This window comes from Panthera pardus, unplaced genomic scaffold (assembly GCF_024362965.1).
Source record: "Panthera pardus isolate Hobbes unplaced genomic scaffold, ASM2436296v1 HiC_scaffold_27, whole genome shotgun sequence".
Taxonomy (NCBI): Eukaryota; Metazoa; Chordata; class Mammalia; order Carnivora; family Felidae; genus Panthera; species Panthera pardus.
In genome coordinates, this window is record NW_026526843.1 from 20,029,086 (window position 1) to 20,047,062 (window position 17,977).

Below are 17,977 nucleotides of genomic sequence, written 5' to 3' on the forward strand. Positions count from 1 at the left end.
TTTAAAAATAAAACAAATTTGGGGCACCTGGGTAGTTCAGTCATTTAAAAACCTGACTCTTGATCTTGGCTCAGGTCATGATCTCATAGTTCATGATTTTCAGCCAGGGCAGAGCTTGCTTTAGATTTTCTCTCTCTCTCGCTCCCTCTCTCTATGCCCCTCTCTCTCACCATCTCTCTCTCAAAAATAAATAAATAAACTTAAAAAAATTAAAATTACTGTGCAGAAAATGACATCAGCAAGATGGAGGGCTATGAAATCCCAAAACTCAACTCACCCCAACAAAAGAAGAAAACTAACAAGAACCATAAACAACTATAAACTGAAGAAAATAGTGCAGGGAAAACTCTAGATAAAAAATAACCAGCAAAAATCCAAGGAGCTCAAAAATTGAGGATGGCCACACAGAAAAGTACAGGAAGAATGTTACCTGTATCATCCCATCCCCTAGTCAGGATCTGCTCAACGCCTGGAAGAATGCCCTCATAAGGAGTTCACCACACAGGGAGGAGAGCAGGAGAACTCTAGGAAGCCTCACCATTGTGAATATTTGCAGCTTTTGCTATAGACATCTCCCACAGTCTTCACTGATGCTGATCTCAGCTTACAGAGCATGGAATGCCCCTGTCTTCATCTACTCCCCCAGGCTGGAGTTGTTTCCGAGGTAAGACTTACCTTCAGGGGGCCCAGTTGCTGCTATGCCCTATTCTCAGAGATCTGGCATCAGAGTACCTGATCATACATGAAACTGGAGCTGTCACTGCTCTTACCAACCCCTGTCCCCAGGTCACCATTTGTCTCACCATTACCAGGACAGCCTCCAATACCCTGAGTCCCCCCCACCCCGCCCAGGTCACAAGTTGTGCTTTGACAGCCATTATTTGGGCCCTGCTGCTGACTTCCTTATCCCCACTCACCAGGTTCCATGTCCTGGCTCTGGGTTGTTATTGCAAAGAGTGCTATTACTGTCCTGGCCAACCCCTATCTCAGGTCAAGACTCTAAACTGTCATTGCTGAGATGGGCTGTCACTTCCCTGAACTCTGCCCCCTGGGTTCCAGGCCATGCCCCATCATTGCCAGGTATGCTGCTACTATCCTGAGCCCCATTTTCCCCAGCCCAATGGTAGGTTGTAGCTCTGACCCATTGCTGGGACCAGGCTGCTTCTACACTGAGCTCCACCTGAAAGTCCCCAGGTGAATACTCTGAACCATCATTGCCAGGGTGCTACTGCTGACCTGAATCCTACCTCTAAGGTTTCAAGTTGGGTCTCTGACCCATCATAGCTGGAGCCAAGCTCATTGCCCTGAGCTTCATCCCTTGGATCCTAGGTCACATGGCTCTGAACTGGAATTGCCAGGGCTGTGCTGCCACTGCTGTGCCCAGCTCCCTAAATCCCAACATATGCCTTTCATAGACTACCATGAGTTGTGTTGCTGCCGTCCTGTGACTGCCCTTGGAGGACATAGTTGAAACTTTGACTCACCATCTCCAGGCTGTGCTACCACAGCATCTTATCCCTGGACCCAAGCCACAACTGCACCTTGTCATCTCGGGGCTTGAATGCCAGTGCTGCATTCTCTCCCACCAGCTGGAATTATAGCAGTGAGCCCTTGAGACCTAGGTACTGGTTCCATGATAGATCTACATAGGCCCACACCCTAGACACCAGTACCATAGCTACAGCAAATGTGCCTATGCCCCAAGACAAAGATTCTGTGGTAGTTTCACATGAACCTGATTCTACAACATTGGTTCCAATAATTCTCCAAGGGCTCTGAGTGTCAGGACATCCATCCAGGCACTGGGAAGGATCTTCTTGGCTAGGAGTGTCAGGACATCCATCCAGGCACTGGAAAGGATCTACTTGGCTAGAACGTCCTCCCATGGGCAACAAAATGGAAAGGGGAGAACAGGAAGACCCTAGCAGCCTTAGCCTCTGAATATATAGATAGCCCTACCTGGTACTACTACCTGCAGGACCTCTGAAGCCTTAACCATAGAAAATCCCTAAAGTCTGGCCAATGGCAACCTCAGCCAAAGGAATAGGACAGAGACTTTACCACTGTGCTTTCTCAGGAACCAAAGATGCTGGATCACACCCAGCTGACACCCTTAGAGCCACCTCTAGGTGAAAGTCATTTACTACTGAAGCCACTTTTAAAAGACTGTAAGAGGTAACAGCATGCTCAAATGGGCAGACATCAATGCAAATCCATCAAAGACATGACAAAGCAATGAAATATGACACCACCAAAGGAATAAAATAATACTACAGTAACTGAACCCAAAGAAATGGAGATCTGTGAGTTAACTGAAAAAGAATTCAAAATAATGATTTTTAAGGACGTTCAGTGAAATTCAGGAGAGCACAGATAGACAAATTAATGAATTCAGGAAAACAATACATGAACAAAGTGAGAAATTCAACAAAGAACTAGAAATCATCAAAAGAACCAAACAAATTCTGGAGATGAATAATACAATTAATGAAATTGAAAATGCAATAGATAGTTTCAACAGTAGGTTTGATCAGGCAAAGGAATCTTTGAGCTTGAGAACAGATCTTTTCAAATTATTCAGTCAGAGGAGAATAAATAAATTAGAATGAAAAAGAGTGAAGAAAGCCCACAAGAACTGTGGGACATAATCAAAAGAAACAATATTTCATTATGGAGGAAGAGAGGAAGAAGGGGACAGAAACTTTATTTAAAGAAATAATGGCTGAAAACTTCTCAAATCTGGGGAGAGATATGGTTATGCAGGTACAGGAAACTCAAAGATCTTCAAAGAGAATTCAACTTAAAGAGATCTTCACTGAGACACATTATAATCAAACTCTCAAAAATTAAGACAAAGAGAGAATCTTGAAAGCGGCAAAATAAAAAAAAAATCACATACAAGTAAACTCTGATAAGACTATATAAGCAGATTTCTCAGCAGAAACCTTATTAGTCATAAGAAAGTGGAATGATATCTTCAAAATACTCAAAGAAAAAAAACCTGTCAACCAAGAGTACTTTACCCAGCAAAGCTGTCATTTAGATATAAAGGAGAGATAAAGTTTCCCATACAAACAAAAGCTGAGGGAATTCATAACCACTAGACCTGCCCTACAAGAAATGCTAAAGGAAGTTCTTCAAGATGAAATAAAAATGTGCTCATTACTAATATGAAAACATACAAAAGTATAAAACTCACTGGAAAAGGTACAAATATAGTCAAATTCAAAATACTGATTGGGGTATAAGTCACTTTGAAATCTAGAATATAGGTTAAGAGATAAAAGTATTCAAAAATAGCTATAGCTACAATATTACATTAATAGATACAAAATATAAAAATATTCAAATGGGAATATCAACATAAACTGTCAGGGGGGCAAGTAAATATATAAAAGTTTTTTATGCAACTGAAGTTAAGCTGTTATCTGCTTGAAATAGATTATTATAACTATAAGATATGTCATGAAAGCTTTATGGTAACAGAGCAAAAACCTATAATAGACACAGAAATGATAAAGAGAAAAGAATCAAAGCCAACCACTACAAAAATTTATCAACTCACAACAAAAGATAGCAAGATGGGAAGAAAGAAACAGGAACAACAAAACAATCAGAAAGCAATTCACAAAGTGATTATAGTAAGCTCTTATCTATCAATAATTACTTTAAATGGAAATTGATTAAGTTGGACACAAAAAGACTGGATAAAAAAAAAAACAATACTCATCTATATGCTGCTTACAAGAGACTCATTTAGGCATTAAGAGTACTCACAGGCTGAAAGTGAAGGGATGGAAAAACATATTACAAGCCAATAGAAACAGAAAGAGGGTAGCTATATCTAAGTTACACTTAGATAAATAAAAATATACTTTAAGTCTAAAACTGTCACAATAGACAAAGAAGGTCCTTATAAAATGATAAAAAGGTCAATTGATCAGAATAAACACCTATTCACTCAATATTGTAGCACCTAAATATATTAAAAAATTATTAACAGATCTGAAGGAAAAAATATATAGAAAAACAATAATAGGGCACTACAATACCTCACTTTCAACAATGGCTACATCATTCAGATGAAAATTAGTAAGGAAATAATGGATTTGTTTTTTTAATATGAAATTTATTGTCATACTGGTTTCAATACCCAGTGCTCATTCTAACAGGTGCCCTCCTCAATGCCCATCACACACTTTCCCCTCCCTCCCACCCCCCATAAACCCTCAGTTTATTCTCTGTCTTTAAGAGTCTCTTATGGTTTGCCTCCTTCCCTCTCTAACTTTTTTTCCCTTCCCCTCCCCCATGGTCTTCTGTTAAGTTTCTCAGGATCTACATAAGAGTGAAAACATATGGTATCTGTCTTTCTCTGTATGACTTATTTCACTTAGCATAACACTCTCCAGTTCCATACACATTGCTAAAAAAAGGCCATATTTCATTCTTTCTCATTGCCAAGTAGTATTCCATTGTATATATAAACCACAACTTCCTTATCCATTCATCACTTGATGGACATTTAGGCTCTTTCGATAATTTGGCTATTGTTGAAAGTGCTGCTATAAATATTGCAAACTGGGGCAGCCGTTCTGAAAAACAGTATGGAGGTTCCTCAAAAAATTAAAAATAGATCTACCCTATGACCCAGCAATAGCACTGCTAGGAATTTACCCAAGGGATACAGGAGTGCTGATGCATAGGGGCACTTGTACCCCAATGTTTATAAGGAAAAAATGGATTTGAATGACACCTTCAACCAAATGTACCTAAAATAGGTACAGAATACTCCATCCAGCAGCAGCAGAATACATATTCTTCTAAGTTTACATAAAATATTCTCCAGGATAGATCACAGGTCAGAAAATGTCTTAAAATTTAAGAATATTTAAATTATATCAACTATCTTTCTACCACAACAGCATGAAACTAGAAATCAATAACAGGAAGAAACCTGAAAAATTTGCAAATATGTGGAGATAAAATATGTTTCTGAACAACATAGAAGAAATCAAACATGAAATAAATATATATTGAACCAAACAAAAATGGAAGCACTACATATCAAAATATAGGAGATGCTGCAAAAGCAGTTCTAAGAGAAAAATTTATAGTGATAAAGGGCTAGATTAAGAAATAAGAAAGATCTCAAATAAACAACTTCAAGGAATTAAAAATATAACATACTATGCCCAAAGTTGGCAGAAGAAAGGAAATAACAAAGATCAGAGTAAAAACAAAGTAGAGACCAGAAAAACAATAGAAAAGATCAATGAAACTAAGAGCTAGTTCTTCTTTTATTAAAAAAAAATTAATGTTTATTTTTTTAATGTTTTATTTATGTGTGTGTGTGTGTGAGAGAGAGAGAGAGAGAGAGAGAGTATGTTGGGAGTGTGTGTGTGTGTGTGTGTGTATATATATATATATATATATATATATATATATATATATATGTATATACTCAGCCATAAAAAAGAATGAAATCTTGTCATTTGCAAGGATGTAGATAGAGCTAGAGTGTATTATGCTAAGGAAAATAAGTCAGAGAAAGACAAATACTATATGATTTCACTCATAGGTGGTGGAATTTAAGAAACAAAACTGATAAACATAGAGGAACAAAACAGAGAGGCAAACCATAAAAAAGACTGTTAACTATAGAGAACAAACTGAGGGTTCCTGGAGGGGAGGAGGGCAGGGAGACTGGTTAAATATGTGATGGGTATTAAGGAGGGCACTTTCTGTGTTGAGTACTGGGTGTTGTATGTAAGTGATAAATCAGTAAATTCTACTCTTGAAATTAATATTACACTATATGTTAACTAACTGGAATTTAAATAAAAACTTGAAGTAAAAAAGAAGTGGATAAAATAATACAGCAAATGGATTTTTTTTCAACACACAAAAAACATCATTAAGAAGTTTTGAAAACCAGCAGACAAAAAGAAGCAGCTTTTGTAAGTATCAGAACTACCAGTGTATACCGCATATTTTAAAGTTGTATTGGTTTCTTAATTTATAGCAAATACAAATGCAGTGCCGACCTTAATATTTAGAGCCAAGGTTTTACTAGTTTCATCCCTCCAAAACATCAGTTGTCCTGGACTTGGAAGAAAGAAACCCCCACAAAAAATATTTTAATGCCCTTGTATTAAATCCAATCATTTCTCTTAGCTTTTTCAAGGAAGATTTCTTGGCCTCCTCTGTAATATAATTACTAAAAGTTTTGGCTATCTGGTTTTCTAAGAATCAATAGGATGTAAAAAAAAAAAAACAGTGTAAACAGGAGAGGCTGCAATTCACACTGAGCATCAAGACACAAAAAGAAAAATAGAAACATAGAATTAACATAATGAATGCTCTTTATGATGATCATAAAGTCACCAAGAGACTATTTTCTTTCAAAATTTGTATTTAAGATTATAAGAAACAATGCAATACATTTTTAAAAGAACTTTTAAGAACTTTATTCTCAGAGTTAAAATTTAAAAGACTTTAACACTTGAAAAAAAATAAAGTTCATGTATTTAGAACTTCCATCTCTCATGGCCCAATGAAATCAGATTCATGAGGAGTTAATAAAACAGAATTAGTCTATATTTCCAGTCTGGAGTGAAAAACAAAAAGAGCTTCATTGGCCAAGTTTCTAAGGACATATTTGTCTAGTTCTGTAGCCCTCAGCCCCAGGAATTACTGTTGAAAATGCTAATAGATGGAAAGACTCAGTGTATTAAGATAATCAACTCTGCAAAAATAATTAGGAACATACTTCCAAGAATATGGGACAGTAGCCAAGTATAAAACAACAACACAAAAGATACCACCAAATAATAAGAGATCTTGTGTAATACTTAAATATTTCAAGGCTAAGAGGATCATTTCTAATAATAATATTCTCTGAATGAAATGGAGTTTTAAAATCAAAAGAAGTTTAATACAGCTGAGGAACACAGTTTGGTGACTAAGAAATAAGACTGCCAAGATGGGAGGAGGCTGGGTTACAATGGGCCTTATAAAATCATGTAAAGGAATTTGGACATTAGTCTAGGGACAATAGGAAGCAATTAAATGACTTTAAACAGAGTAGCTATGACTCAACATGCATTGTAGAAAAAATATTGGCTACAGAGTAGAGGTTAGTTTGGGTGGGAGCAAGACGTTAGGAAGTAGGACCAACTAGAGACTCTTTTTAATTTTTTTTTAAATGTTTACTTATTATTGAGAGACAGAGAGAGACAGAGCATGAGCAGGGGAGGGGCAGAGAGAAGAGGAGATACAGAATCTGAAGCCGGCTCCAGGCTCTGAGCTGTCAGCACAGAGCCGGATACGGGGCTTGAACTCACGAATAGTGAGATCATGACCTGAGCCAAAGTCGGATGCTTAACTGACTGAGCCACCCAGGTGACCCAGACCAACTACAGACTCTTACAGTAGTCCAAATGGAAGACAATATTGGGCTAAACTTGGGTGGCAGCAGAAAAGTTAGAGGAAAGTAGATGAATCCAAAGATGTGGGAGGTAGAAATTACATATCTTGATGAATAATTCAATCTAGAAAGTGAAGGGTAGAAAAGTGGCAAAGATGATTCCAAGTTTCTGGCTTGAGCAATGGGGTGCATAGTAGTGTTATTGACTAAAATAAGGAAACTGGAAGAGGAGCATATCATGTTTGTTTGTTTGTTTGTTTGTTGTTTTGTTATTGTTAAGAGTGGGGGAGAGAGATGGAGATGATGGGACTACTTTGGACATATTTAGTTCAAGGAGTTTATGGAACAGCCAAGTGGACATGTACAATAAATAAATATAGAGGTCTGACATTCAAGAAAAATTAGGAATGATAATTAAGATAAGAGTCATAGGCATATGTAGAAGGTTATGTCATGGAGATAGATTAAATCACTCAGAGTCTGTATGGTAAGAACACCCAAAACAAAATAAAGAAAAACATCAACACATTAGTGATGAACAAAGGAAAAGAAGATTACCAAAAAGACTACAAAAGATCTTTATATCACAAAAGCTTTTAATACAGCTGTGTAATATTGTGGAAAATACAATAGAAAGCATAGCCATAAAAGTATGAAAAAAAATAGGTGTATTATGTACTGTTGGTACTATGTCCAGCCCTCTTTTACTGGACCAGTGAAACTGTCCCTCTGCTACTTCAAGTATTAACATTGGCTGAAGGAAATCACCTCACCTGAAAATACTGGGGAGGTTATGCCTTTCTCCAGGCAGCCCACGGGCAATGGCTGATTAAGAAGTGTCTACAGAAGTCCAGGCCCCTTGCCTGAATGTAGGCCAAATCTGTAGTGCCATTCATCCCCATGGGTCAAATGGAGGCTATACTTCAAATGAAATCACATCTTTCCTTTACTTTTTCCCCTTCCTGACCTTGCTTTCCTTGCTCCCTTACAAGTTTCTCTGAGCACACTCTCTATAAATTATATGCTTTTGAATCCTTGTCTCAGGCCCTGATTCTAGAGAACTTAATCTAAGAAACGGAAATTGTGGTGTCTCTGAAGTAAAAGAAGGAATTATTCTTAAACCACTTATTTATATTTTATGCATGCGTGTGTGTGTGTGTGTGTGTTATTTCACAAGAAAAGGGAGTTAAAGAGGGAGGGAAGAATCAACAAGTTTGAATGTTGCTACATGATACTAAAAAAAGTTAAAATGTTGAATAATATAAGAACAGACAAATGTTCATTTTAGTAACAGAGCCAACATTGGCCACCTTGGTTGCAGATATTGCATTAGAGTCATGGGGTTGGAAGTCAGAGTGCAGCAGTGGAAGAATGGATGAGAGGTGAGTATGTAAAGGGTAAATAAAACTGCTTCTTCAAGAAGTACAACTGGAAAGAGGAGAAAGGATTTAAGGCACTATTTGGAGGGAGGATTTTAAAACTTAACATGGGAGGTTCTTGATCACATTTAAATGCTAATGGGACATTAGCCAATGGGACAGAGCAATAAAAAAGGACAAGATCTAACAGAGAAAAGAGACAACTGAATGCAAATGGTTGTAGAGAACTGCTCTTAAGATGTTACAGAGGGAATTTAAACATGGGCTAGAGAGTTGCTCAAAAAGACCTTTGAGATCTATTTCTACCTTGAGAGTCTGAGCTGAAGATGTTTTTAAAAATACAATGTAATGTCTTAGCATCAGGAACAGGAGTACCTAAATTCATCTGAGAAAAAAATCAAAAGTTTTGGTCTAAGGCAAGAATTTATCACAGTTTTCTTTTGTTCTAGGAGTTAAACATTCTTACCCGCCAATATCCTGCTTCACAAAGTCCCCAGGTTCTTGTCGTCTTGATTCCCCTTGGCCAGTTGTTCCAGGAAAAGTATTAATCAGGAAAAGAAGCCCAAGGCTGCTTGTGTAGAAGTGACTCATTTGTGTAACTATCATCTTCTTAGGCACCAACTTGGAGAGACCTGTGAGATTCATGTTCAGGGAAAAGAGGAACGAGAAGGAGTAGAAGACAAAAAAGAAAAATGGGAAAAAATATTTTATTCAACTCTATTAGAGCCATTTAACTTCCCTAGTATCCAGTTACTAAATGATTACTGAGACAATTCCCTTTCCCCAGTTCATCAATGCCACCAAAATTTATTCCCAACATACTGCTTTCTTGAATATTCCAAAGTCCATTCAAGAAAAAGTAAAGAGCTCTAAATCAGTAATTTGGAGTCATAGGTTAGTTCCATCTCTTTCCCTGTCTTCTCTCAGCTGCAGTTACTTTTTCATAATTCAAGAGTTTAAAATAATCCTCCATGTCTTCATTTTCCTCCAATGCCTTTGCCATAGTTAACTGTGTAACATTGTAGGTGATATTAGAATTTTAAGACCTGAACTCTCTTTATAGCATTTTTGAGAGTGATTCTCATTTGATAAAATTAAGCAACTTTCCAAAGTATCAAAGGGCTTGGAGTAGATGAACTGTTTCCTCTGAATCAGGTTGAGAAAATGCTGAATGATGAAACACCATGGCTCTTGAATAGAAATGTAATGTTTCCCCATAAAGAGATATTTGAGAGCAAAGTCAGCCCCATATAGAAGCCACAACATAAAGAAGAAATCTAAGCATGTCCTCTTGGTACAGAAGACCCTTAAAATGGTAAGAAAATTATAGTGATGATAGAATTATGTTATTTAGAGTTGCCTATGTGCAAGGCTATTTTATGAACTCTGGACTGGTGGGTGTTTACCTAAGACATGGGGTTTGAAAACAGTATAAAGTGGCACTTTCTTGCCATCTATGAACCTTATGGCTTGAGTCTAAGACACCGACCACTTGAATGATACCTAATTCTGATCCAATACCATACTCTTTTTAAGTCCTATCAGTGGTTTCACTTCCAGTGAGAATAGAAGGATATAAAACTATTTTTCCAAGGAAAGTTTATGCAAGGGACTAATATGTAAAACAGATACTTAGTGGAGAGCTATTGTGGTTGATAAGAAGATAAAGAACAAGTCTTTTTAAATTTATCCCACCCTCCAAAAAACAGACATTAGGTTCTATACTCAATTGTCTTCTTGAATCTTTGTGATGAGAAAACATCTATTTTGAGTTGCTGCCTAGGCATTTTATACTACGGCAACCCTGCTCATACCCAGAATCTGGACATTTAAATTTATTCATTTATTTTGAGAGTGGGGGCAGGGGGATGGACAGAGAGAGAAAATCCCAAGTACGCTCCATGCTGTCAGCCTGGAGCCTGACACAGGATCAATCTCACAAACCATGAGATCATGACCTGATCCAAAATCAAGAGTCAGACGCTTAACTGACTGAGCCATCTAGGCACCCCAAGTCTGGATATTTAGATAAGGACCCAAGCTTAGGATTTCTACCAGAAGTTCTTGCTTTGCTTTTCCCACAGCATCTTTTCAAATAACCACTTAGAATTGAGCCCACAAAAAGTTAGTGATCTCCATCCCAACCACCTCATAAGTAACAAGTACTTGTGACCTTGCTTTTTATCTCCTGCTAGCTTGTGACCTAGGATGGAGGACTGACATTCCCCCAGCTCATTCTACTTCCCTGTTCTGGGATTTGTAAGTAAATGAATCTTGTGACTTTATTTCTTTTGTGTGAACGTATTAAAACTGCACCTGCAAATCAAAACAACCCCAGGGTTTTCACTTTTGCAAAATAGAAGCTTGTATGCTGAGGGAGCTACCTGTTGACCTTGTGTGGGTGGTTCATGCCTCTTCGTTTATCAGGTCATAATCCACATATTCTTTTTATTTTTTTATTTTTAAAAATTTTTTTGTGTTTATTTACCTTGAGACAGAGACAGAGAGAGACAGAACATGAGTGGGGGAGGGGCAGCAAGGGATGGAGACACAGTATCCGAAGCAGTCTCCAGACTCCGAGCTGTCAGCACATAGCCCGACGTGGGGCTCGAACTCATGACTCACGAGATCATGACCTGAGTCATGATACTTAACCAACTGAACACCCAGGCACCCCTGCATATTCTTAATTTAATACACCAACTATGGGTCTCCCTCAACAGAATCTGGTACAGGCATAGAAAACTATGATATGGAAAAGATGAACTTCTGACATGAAGAAATGTCCACATTACAGATAGAAATAGTCATAACATTAGATTGTGTCATAAAAAATTGCCAATATTTGATGATGTTTGCTTTACAAAAACAGCAATTTTTTATGTTCAATTTAGTATATGGGCTGTGACATTCATGATTTATTAACTGTACAAGAGTTGATGGTCATTTTACAGAAATGAACAGAAACCATACAATTCAGAAAACCATAGCATATAAGTAAGAAATTATGGTGCATGAACAGATGATTCTGGGGCCTGAGAAACATCTATAGTATGAACAGTATGATATATGCTTGAACATCTATAGTTCTTTAGCATAATCTAATGTTGTATGATTACATGATAAATGTTAATGCTCAAATAATCATGATGCAAAATTAACAATTGCTGTACAGGAACAAAGAGACTTGGTATCGTATATGAAGGCCAAATTGCAAAAATAATCCATGGAATATGTGACAGAACTATGATGGATGCTCAGAAAACATAAGTACATGAGCAATAATCCTGAGTATATGACAAGACAACCATGCTGCATGAGCAAGGAGACTCAGTGTGTGTGTTTCAACTACACTATCCTACTATATACTATGGGTTATGATTATGGTAGACAAGCATTTATTTTTAGTTCTCACACTAAGAATAGATGCCAGTGATGCAGAAGCAAATGTCCATGATTTAGAAGCATAAAACTATGATATATCATATGATGCATAAAAGACAATTTTATATCAACTCGGACTAAGGTACATGTTCACATAACTATGAGAAGATAGCCATCACCTATAGAAGAGATTAGACATAATATGTGTCCTCCAACTACCATAACGTTTTGTTAATAAACATCATTATTATAATTCATGTGAATACATTTGTGCATAAAACCACTTGACCATAGTATGTGTCAGAAAACCATAGCACATGAGCCTAATAATCACTGAACAAGAGAACAGGGCCTTCATAAACAATTCCTTAAGACATTATACATGATCAAAAGCATGCCACTGGACTATTTCACAACAATGTGAATATAGTTAACACTAATAAACTGTACATTTAAAAGTGGTTAAGATTTGCGGCACCTGGGTGGCTCAGTTGGTTAAGTGTCCGACTTCAGCTCAGGTAATGATCTCATGGTTCATGAGTTTGAGTCCAGTGTCGGGCTCTGTGCTGACAGCTCAGAGCCTGGAGACTGCTTCTAATTCTGTGTCTCCCTCTCTTTCTCTCTCTGCCCTTCCTCACTCAGGCTCTCTCTCTCTCTGTCTCTCAAAAATAAACATTAAAAAATTAAATAAAAATAAAAAATAAAAATGGTTAAGATTTTTTATGTGTTTTTTTACCACAATTAATTTTAATTAAAAAAATGCTACTGGAACAGGTAGCCTTAGAAAGTTATCAAATATGTACAAAACCAGCCCCAGCCCTTGTATGTATATAGAAAAATGTGGCACATTAGCAGATATTAACATTAAATGAACATACATCCATGACACATGCTCAGATGACCATCAAACAAACACAAACAAGGACTGTAGGACATCAGACCCTTAAAATTCTTATGACAAGCTTGGTGAATTTTCAAGTGACCATAGTGCATAAACTAAAAACTGTAACACTTAAAGATCCTTCAGCTAGAGCATTTAGCTGGAGACAACTAAAGTATACTTAGACAACCATGATGTGTGTGAAGAGGTATTTTGTATAACAGTTCTTAACCATGATGTGTGCATACACAATGTGTGTATCATAGCAACCATGATCAGGAATTAAGTGACATGGCTTAGGAGTAGATGGCCATGCTAGCCAAGTGGACTGCATGGTGCAGAACAGAAGGCTATGGTGCAAAAGTAAACAGACATGCTCAATTTTTTTTTCACTAAAGGGCTAAGACACAGATGCAAGTGGCCACAATGAAGAACTGATATTCTTACTTATCATGATCAATAGTGAATAAATAGCTATTTATAGCATATGAACAAAGAAATATAGCACACACAACCATAGTGAATAAAGTGAAAATTATAGCAAGGAAACATCACATAATAACATGGCTATTTAAACCACTATGCTGCATGAACAGAGTGTAAACCTAATACTACTTTTAAAGTTAGTGTAAAGAAGCCAGGCCACATTGCAAAAGTACACAACCCTGATGTATGCTTATATAAGTACAGCACATGGATAAACACCAATGACCTATGAACTTACAACCAATGAGCATATCCAGATAACCATGGGCTTAATAGCAGATGCCTGTAATAGGAGCAGACTGACTATGAAATAGGAGGGACAATCCTTATCAAGGCTAAGATAATCTTGGTGTTAGAATGGGTTGTCTGTGGTACATGAACACACAATTTTGACACATGCTTAAGGCACCATAATACGTGATTGTACAGCCAAAATAGCAAACGGTTACTGAACCAATTGAGTCTGCTCAAGAGCTAAAGAAGAGTACAAGTAACAAATCAGAGGGAAATACTATCTATAAGGTGATGACTTATAAATTAATATCTCTATATCAGATATCTCTGCAATCCACATCTGTACTAAGATTACTGAGAATTATCTTAAGCCTAACATGTTAAAATCTGAGGTTCAGATATTCATTTGCCTCCACACACAAAGTCCCCCTATAGTCTTTGCCATTTCAGGTAATGGTAATTCTACCCTTCCATTTGCCCAGAGTAAAAACTCTGATGTCATCTTGACTCCTCTTGTGTCATACTCCACATCCAATCCATCAGAAAATCTCATTGGCATTCTACTTAAAAAGAAACATATCCAGAATAAAACCACTGGTTGTCACCTCTGCTGCTATGACTCTGGCTCATTATATCATTGTAAAAGCCTCTTAACTGGGCTTGTTGACTCTGTCCTTGCTCCTCTTACAGTCTTTTCTGTATACATATAACAGACTGAACTTTAATAGTGTTAGGTCAGATCACATCTCTCTTCTGTTCAAAATCCTCCAATTTCTTCCCAGATCAAAAGCCATGTTATGATCTACAAAGACCTACATGATCTAATCTCCAAATAGCTGGCTAACCTTATCCTCTACTACCCTTTTCTCTCACTCCACTTCAGCCACCATGGCCCCCTTGCTGCCAATTGGATATTCCAGCCATGCTCCAGCTCTAGGGCCTTTGCAACTGCTATTGCCTCTACTGGGAATATTCTTCCATCTAATTTCAAGATACTTTGCTCCTTCTCTCACTTCCTGTTTTTGTTCAACTATAACCTTTCTCATTGAGGTCTTCCCTGACCACCCTGTCTAAAATTTCAATCCTTCCTTACATCCCAGATACTTCCTATGCAGTTGCCTGCTCTATTTTTCCTCATTTGTACTTCTAATATATATTTCATATTTTTATTATTGTCTGTTATTCCAGTAGAATATAAGATCAATGAGGACAAGACATTTTGCTTGTTTTATTCACAGATATATGCCCAATGCATAGAAGAATGCCTGATAAATAATGCATACTTAATAAATAGTTAATTAATGAATGTTATTTTGCAAGTCACATCCATAAATGAGGTAAGATAGTATAAAGGATAGGGTATAGAATAGGTTTTGGAACCCACCAGATCAAGGGACTGCTACTACTACCAAATACTAGTTGTGTTAGGTTTTAAAGACTTCCTTCTTCATGTAAAATGGGGATAACAATCCTCATAAGAATTCTAAAGATTAAATAATATACATAAGATGCCTGGCTAAAGACTTGTTACCAGGATGAGTCTGCTGCTAAATCCTGTCCAAATATAAATTCATTTTATCACAAACTTTTGAGCACCTACTATGTACAAGGCACTGTTACAGCATATTCTTCAGTTAGGATTCCTAAATATTCTTTACCTCAGTGTCTAGAAACTACCAGATACTGATACTCTGCCCACCAACTCCCCTATTGGATGCTATAAGGCACTATCTGCCACAACTTTACCTGAACAGGCATCCCAAGCTGCTACTCAGATACTACAAAGCCAATTCTCACATTTCTTTGCCTCAGTGTGTCACAAGAGTTTCATTTGAGGCCATATAATTCCACTTAGCTTCAAAGCACAGCCATTATTAAAAGTTTTGGAGCCAGAAACATCTTAGTGCCAATTCTTGATATACCACACAGAAATCTGACATTGAGTGAATGATTTGACTTAGCATTCTCATCTATAAAATGTTGATAATGACAATAGTACCGTAGAGGAGTGTTATGAGAATTAAATGACATAATTCACAGGTAGAATTAAGCATTATGTTTAACATATAGCAATCCTTGGTCACTGTAAGCTACAGGTCAATTCCTTGACCTCTTGCTGTCCAATGAGCCTCAGCTTCACCATAATCCAGTCACTCATTCATTTATGGTCATATCCTAAATCTTGTCATTACAAATCCATGATCTCAAATAACTATCTGACCACATCTTTACAACACTTTTCATTCAGTACCTTTATACTGTCAATTCTTTTAGCCTCCTAAACTTTAATCCCTTGATCCTGCCACCTTTAAATTGCTCATTATCACCTTCATGTTCCTACTTCCTTTCTTGCTGCACTTGGGTTACATACATAGTTCATAATTAATATCATTAAAACCATTCTCTGGTATGTATCTTCAACACACTTGCTTCTCTCTTACTCTATTGTAATTTCCTGGAAAAACATAAACCCTAGTTAAATCCATCTTTTGCCTGCAAATGAGCAGCTAAATATAGCTGGAGAAAAATGCATAATTATGCCTGACTGGTCTGTCTTTAAATTTTTCTTCACCATACTTCAAATGTGCCATGATCCTTTTACATTTGCCAAAAAATTTTACTCTTCCACTCTCTGAAACAGCTATATTATTTTTTTACTTTCTTTTAAGTCTCCAGTAACTCCCCTCCTAGACTCTCAGAAGACAAACTTGCTTCTTATTTTACCAAGAAAAGTAAAACAATCAGAAGGCTTCATTTTCTTAATATCAATTATACCAGCTTATCTGGATCTTAGCCATATACATTACCTTCCCCATTGTTATCAGGGGTGTCTGTGCTGTTATTGAATACTATCCCTTCCACATGTGCCCTGGATTTCATTCCCTGTCTCCTGCCCAAGGATTTTACTTCAGTGATTTTTTTTTTATCTCTCCCACACTTATCAGTTTTCTTCTCTCCACTGACTCATTCCCTGTAGCATAAAAAATGATATAATATCATCCATCATTTAAAAAAGAAAGCCTTCCCTTGACCTATATTCCCTTCCAACCCTTTCCTAACATGTTTTCTTCCTTTTATGGTAACTCATTTTAATAATTTTTGATATCACCATCTCAACTTCCTCTCTTCTCATTCTCTCACATCACTTATACCAATCAGGTATTTTCACCTATTACTCCACTGAAACCACTCTTTTCATTCACTCAAAAGTTCTGGAGCACCATTTACGTACCAGGCACTGTTCTAGGTGTTGGGAATACAGCAGTCAACAAGACAATCAAAAAGCAAATAAAGAGAAGAACACTAGACCAAGAACTCCTCTCTCATACACACCCCACGTCAAATTCACCTATATCCAATCCACATCTATACTTTGATTTCTTTCTTCCATAACCTACATCCAAACTATCAGTTTATCCTTGTGACTTCAAGAGAGATTCAGACTCTGACCACTTCTTAACATCTCCAGTGCCCACAAGCTGGTATAACCCATCATCTCTTACACCCAGAGTAGCCTCCCAACTGGTCTGCTTCCTCTTCTCCCCCCTACAGTGCATTCTCTGCACAGCAGCCAGAATGAAGTGGTTTTTTTTTTCAAATATAAATCAGATTATATCACCCCATTCTCAACTTTTTATGTACATTTTCATTGGATTCAAAGTACTTGCCATGGCCTATAAGAATATATTTTATTTGTACACTGCCTACCTCTGAATTTCACCTCTTTCTACTTGTTTTCTCCCTACTCATAAGTTCCTACTATTCCTGGAAAACACCCAAGATGTTCCTGCCTTAGGGGCATTGCACTTGTTCTTCCCTCTGTGATAAATGCTCTTCCTCAATATATCAGTTTGGTTCACTCCTTCACTTTTTTTAGGATTCTAGTCTTGTGTCAGCACTTCAGAGAAACTTTCCCTGATAACTATTATCTAAAACTGCATATTTCTTCCTCACTTCTCTCTACTCCCTTACCCAGTTCCATTTTTTATAGGATATAGCACTGCATAAAATTACATTGTATATTTATTCTGTTTCCCCCACTAGATATAAGCCGCATTAGTACAGAAACATTATATCTTTTTCTGGGCCACAGAACAGTGCCTGGTACATGGTAACTACTCAATAAAATATCTGTTGAAAAACAGAGAAAATACTTTCATGCCTACTTTCATGTAGGAGTTCATGCCT

At 37.1% G+C, this 17,977-nt stretch overlaps 1 protein-coding gene across 2 annotated transcripts in view; it reads right to left on the reverse strand.

Annotated features, from left to right (window-relative positions):
- The window catches only part of GABRA3 (gamma-aminobutyric acid type A receptor subunit alpha3), a 323,443-nt gene that overhangs the window by 212,492 nt on the left and 92,974 nt on the right, over positions 1 to 17,977 (reverse strand). For both annotated transcript variants that reach the window (XM_053892022.1, XM_019438245.2), the window contains exon 2: positions 9,272 to 9,437. In XM_053892022.1, coding sequence (XP_053747997.1) covers positions 9,272 to 9,411 — 140 coding nt within the window. In that variant the 5' untranslated portion in view covers positions 9,412 to 9,437. The remainder of the gene's footprint in view (positions 1 to 9,271; positions 9,438 to 17,977) is intronic.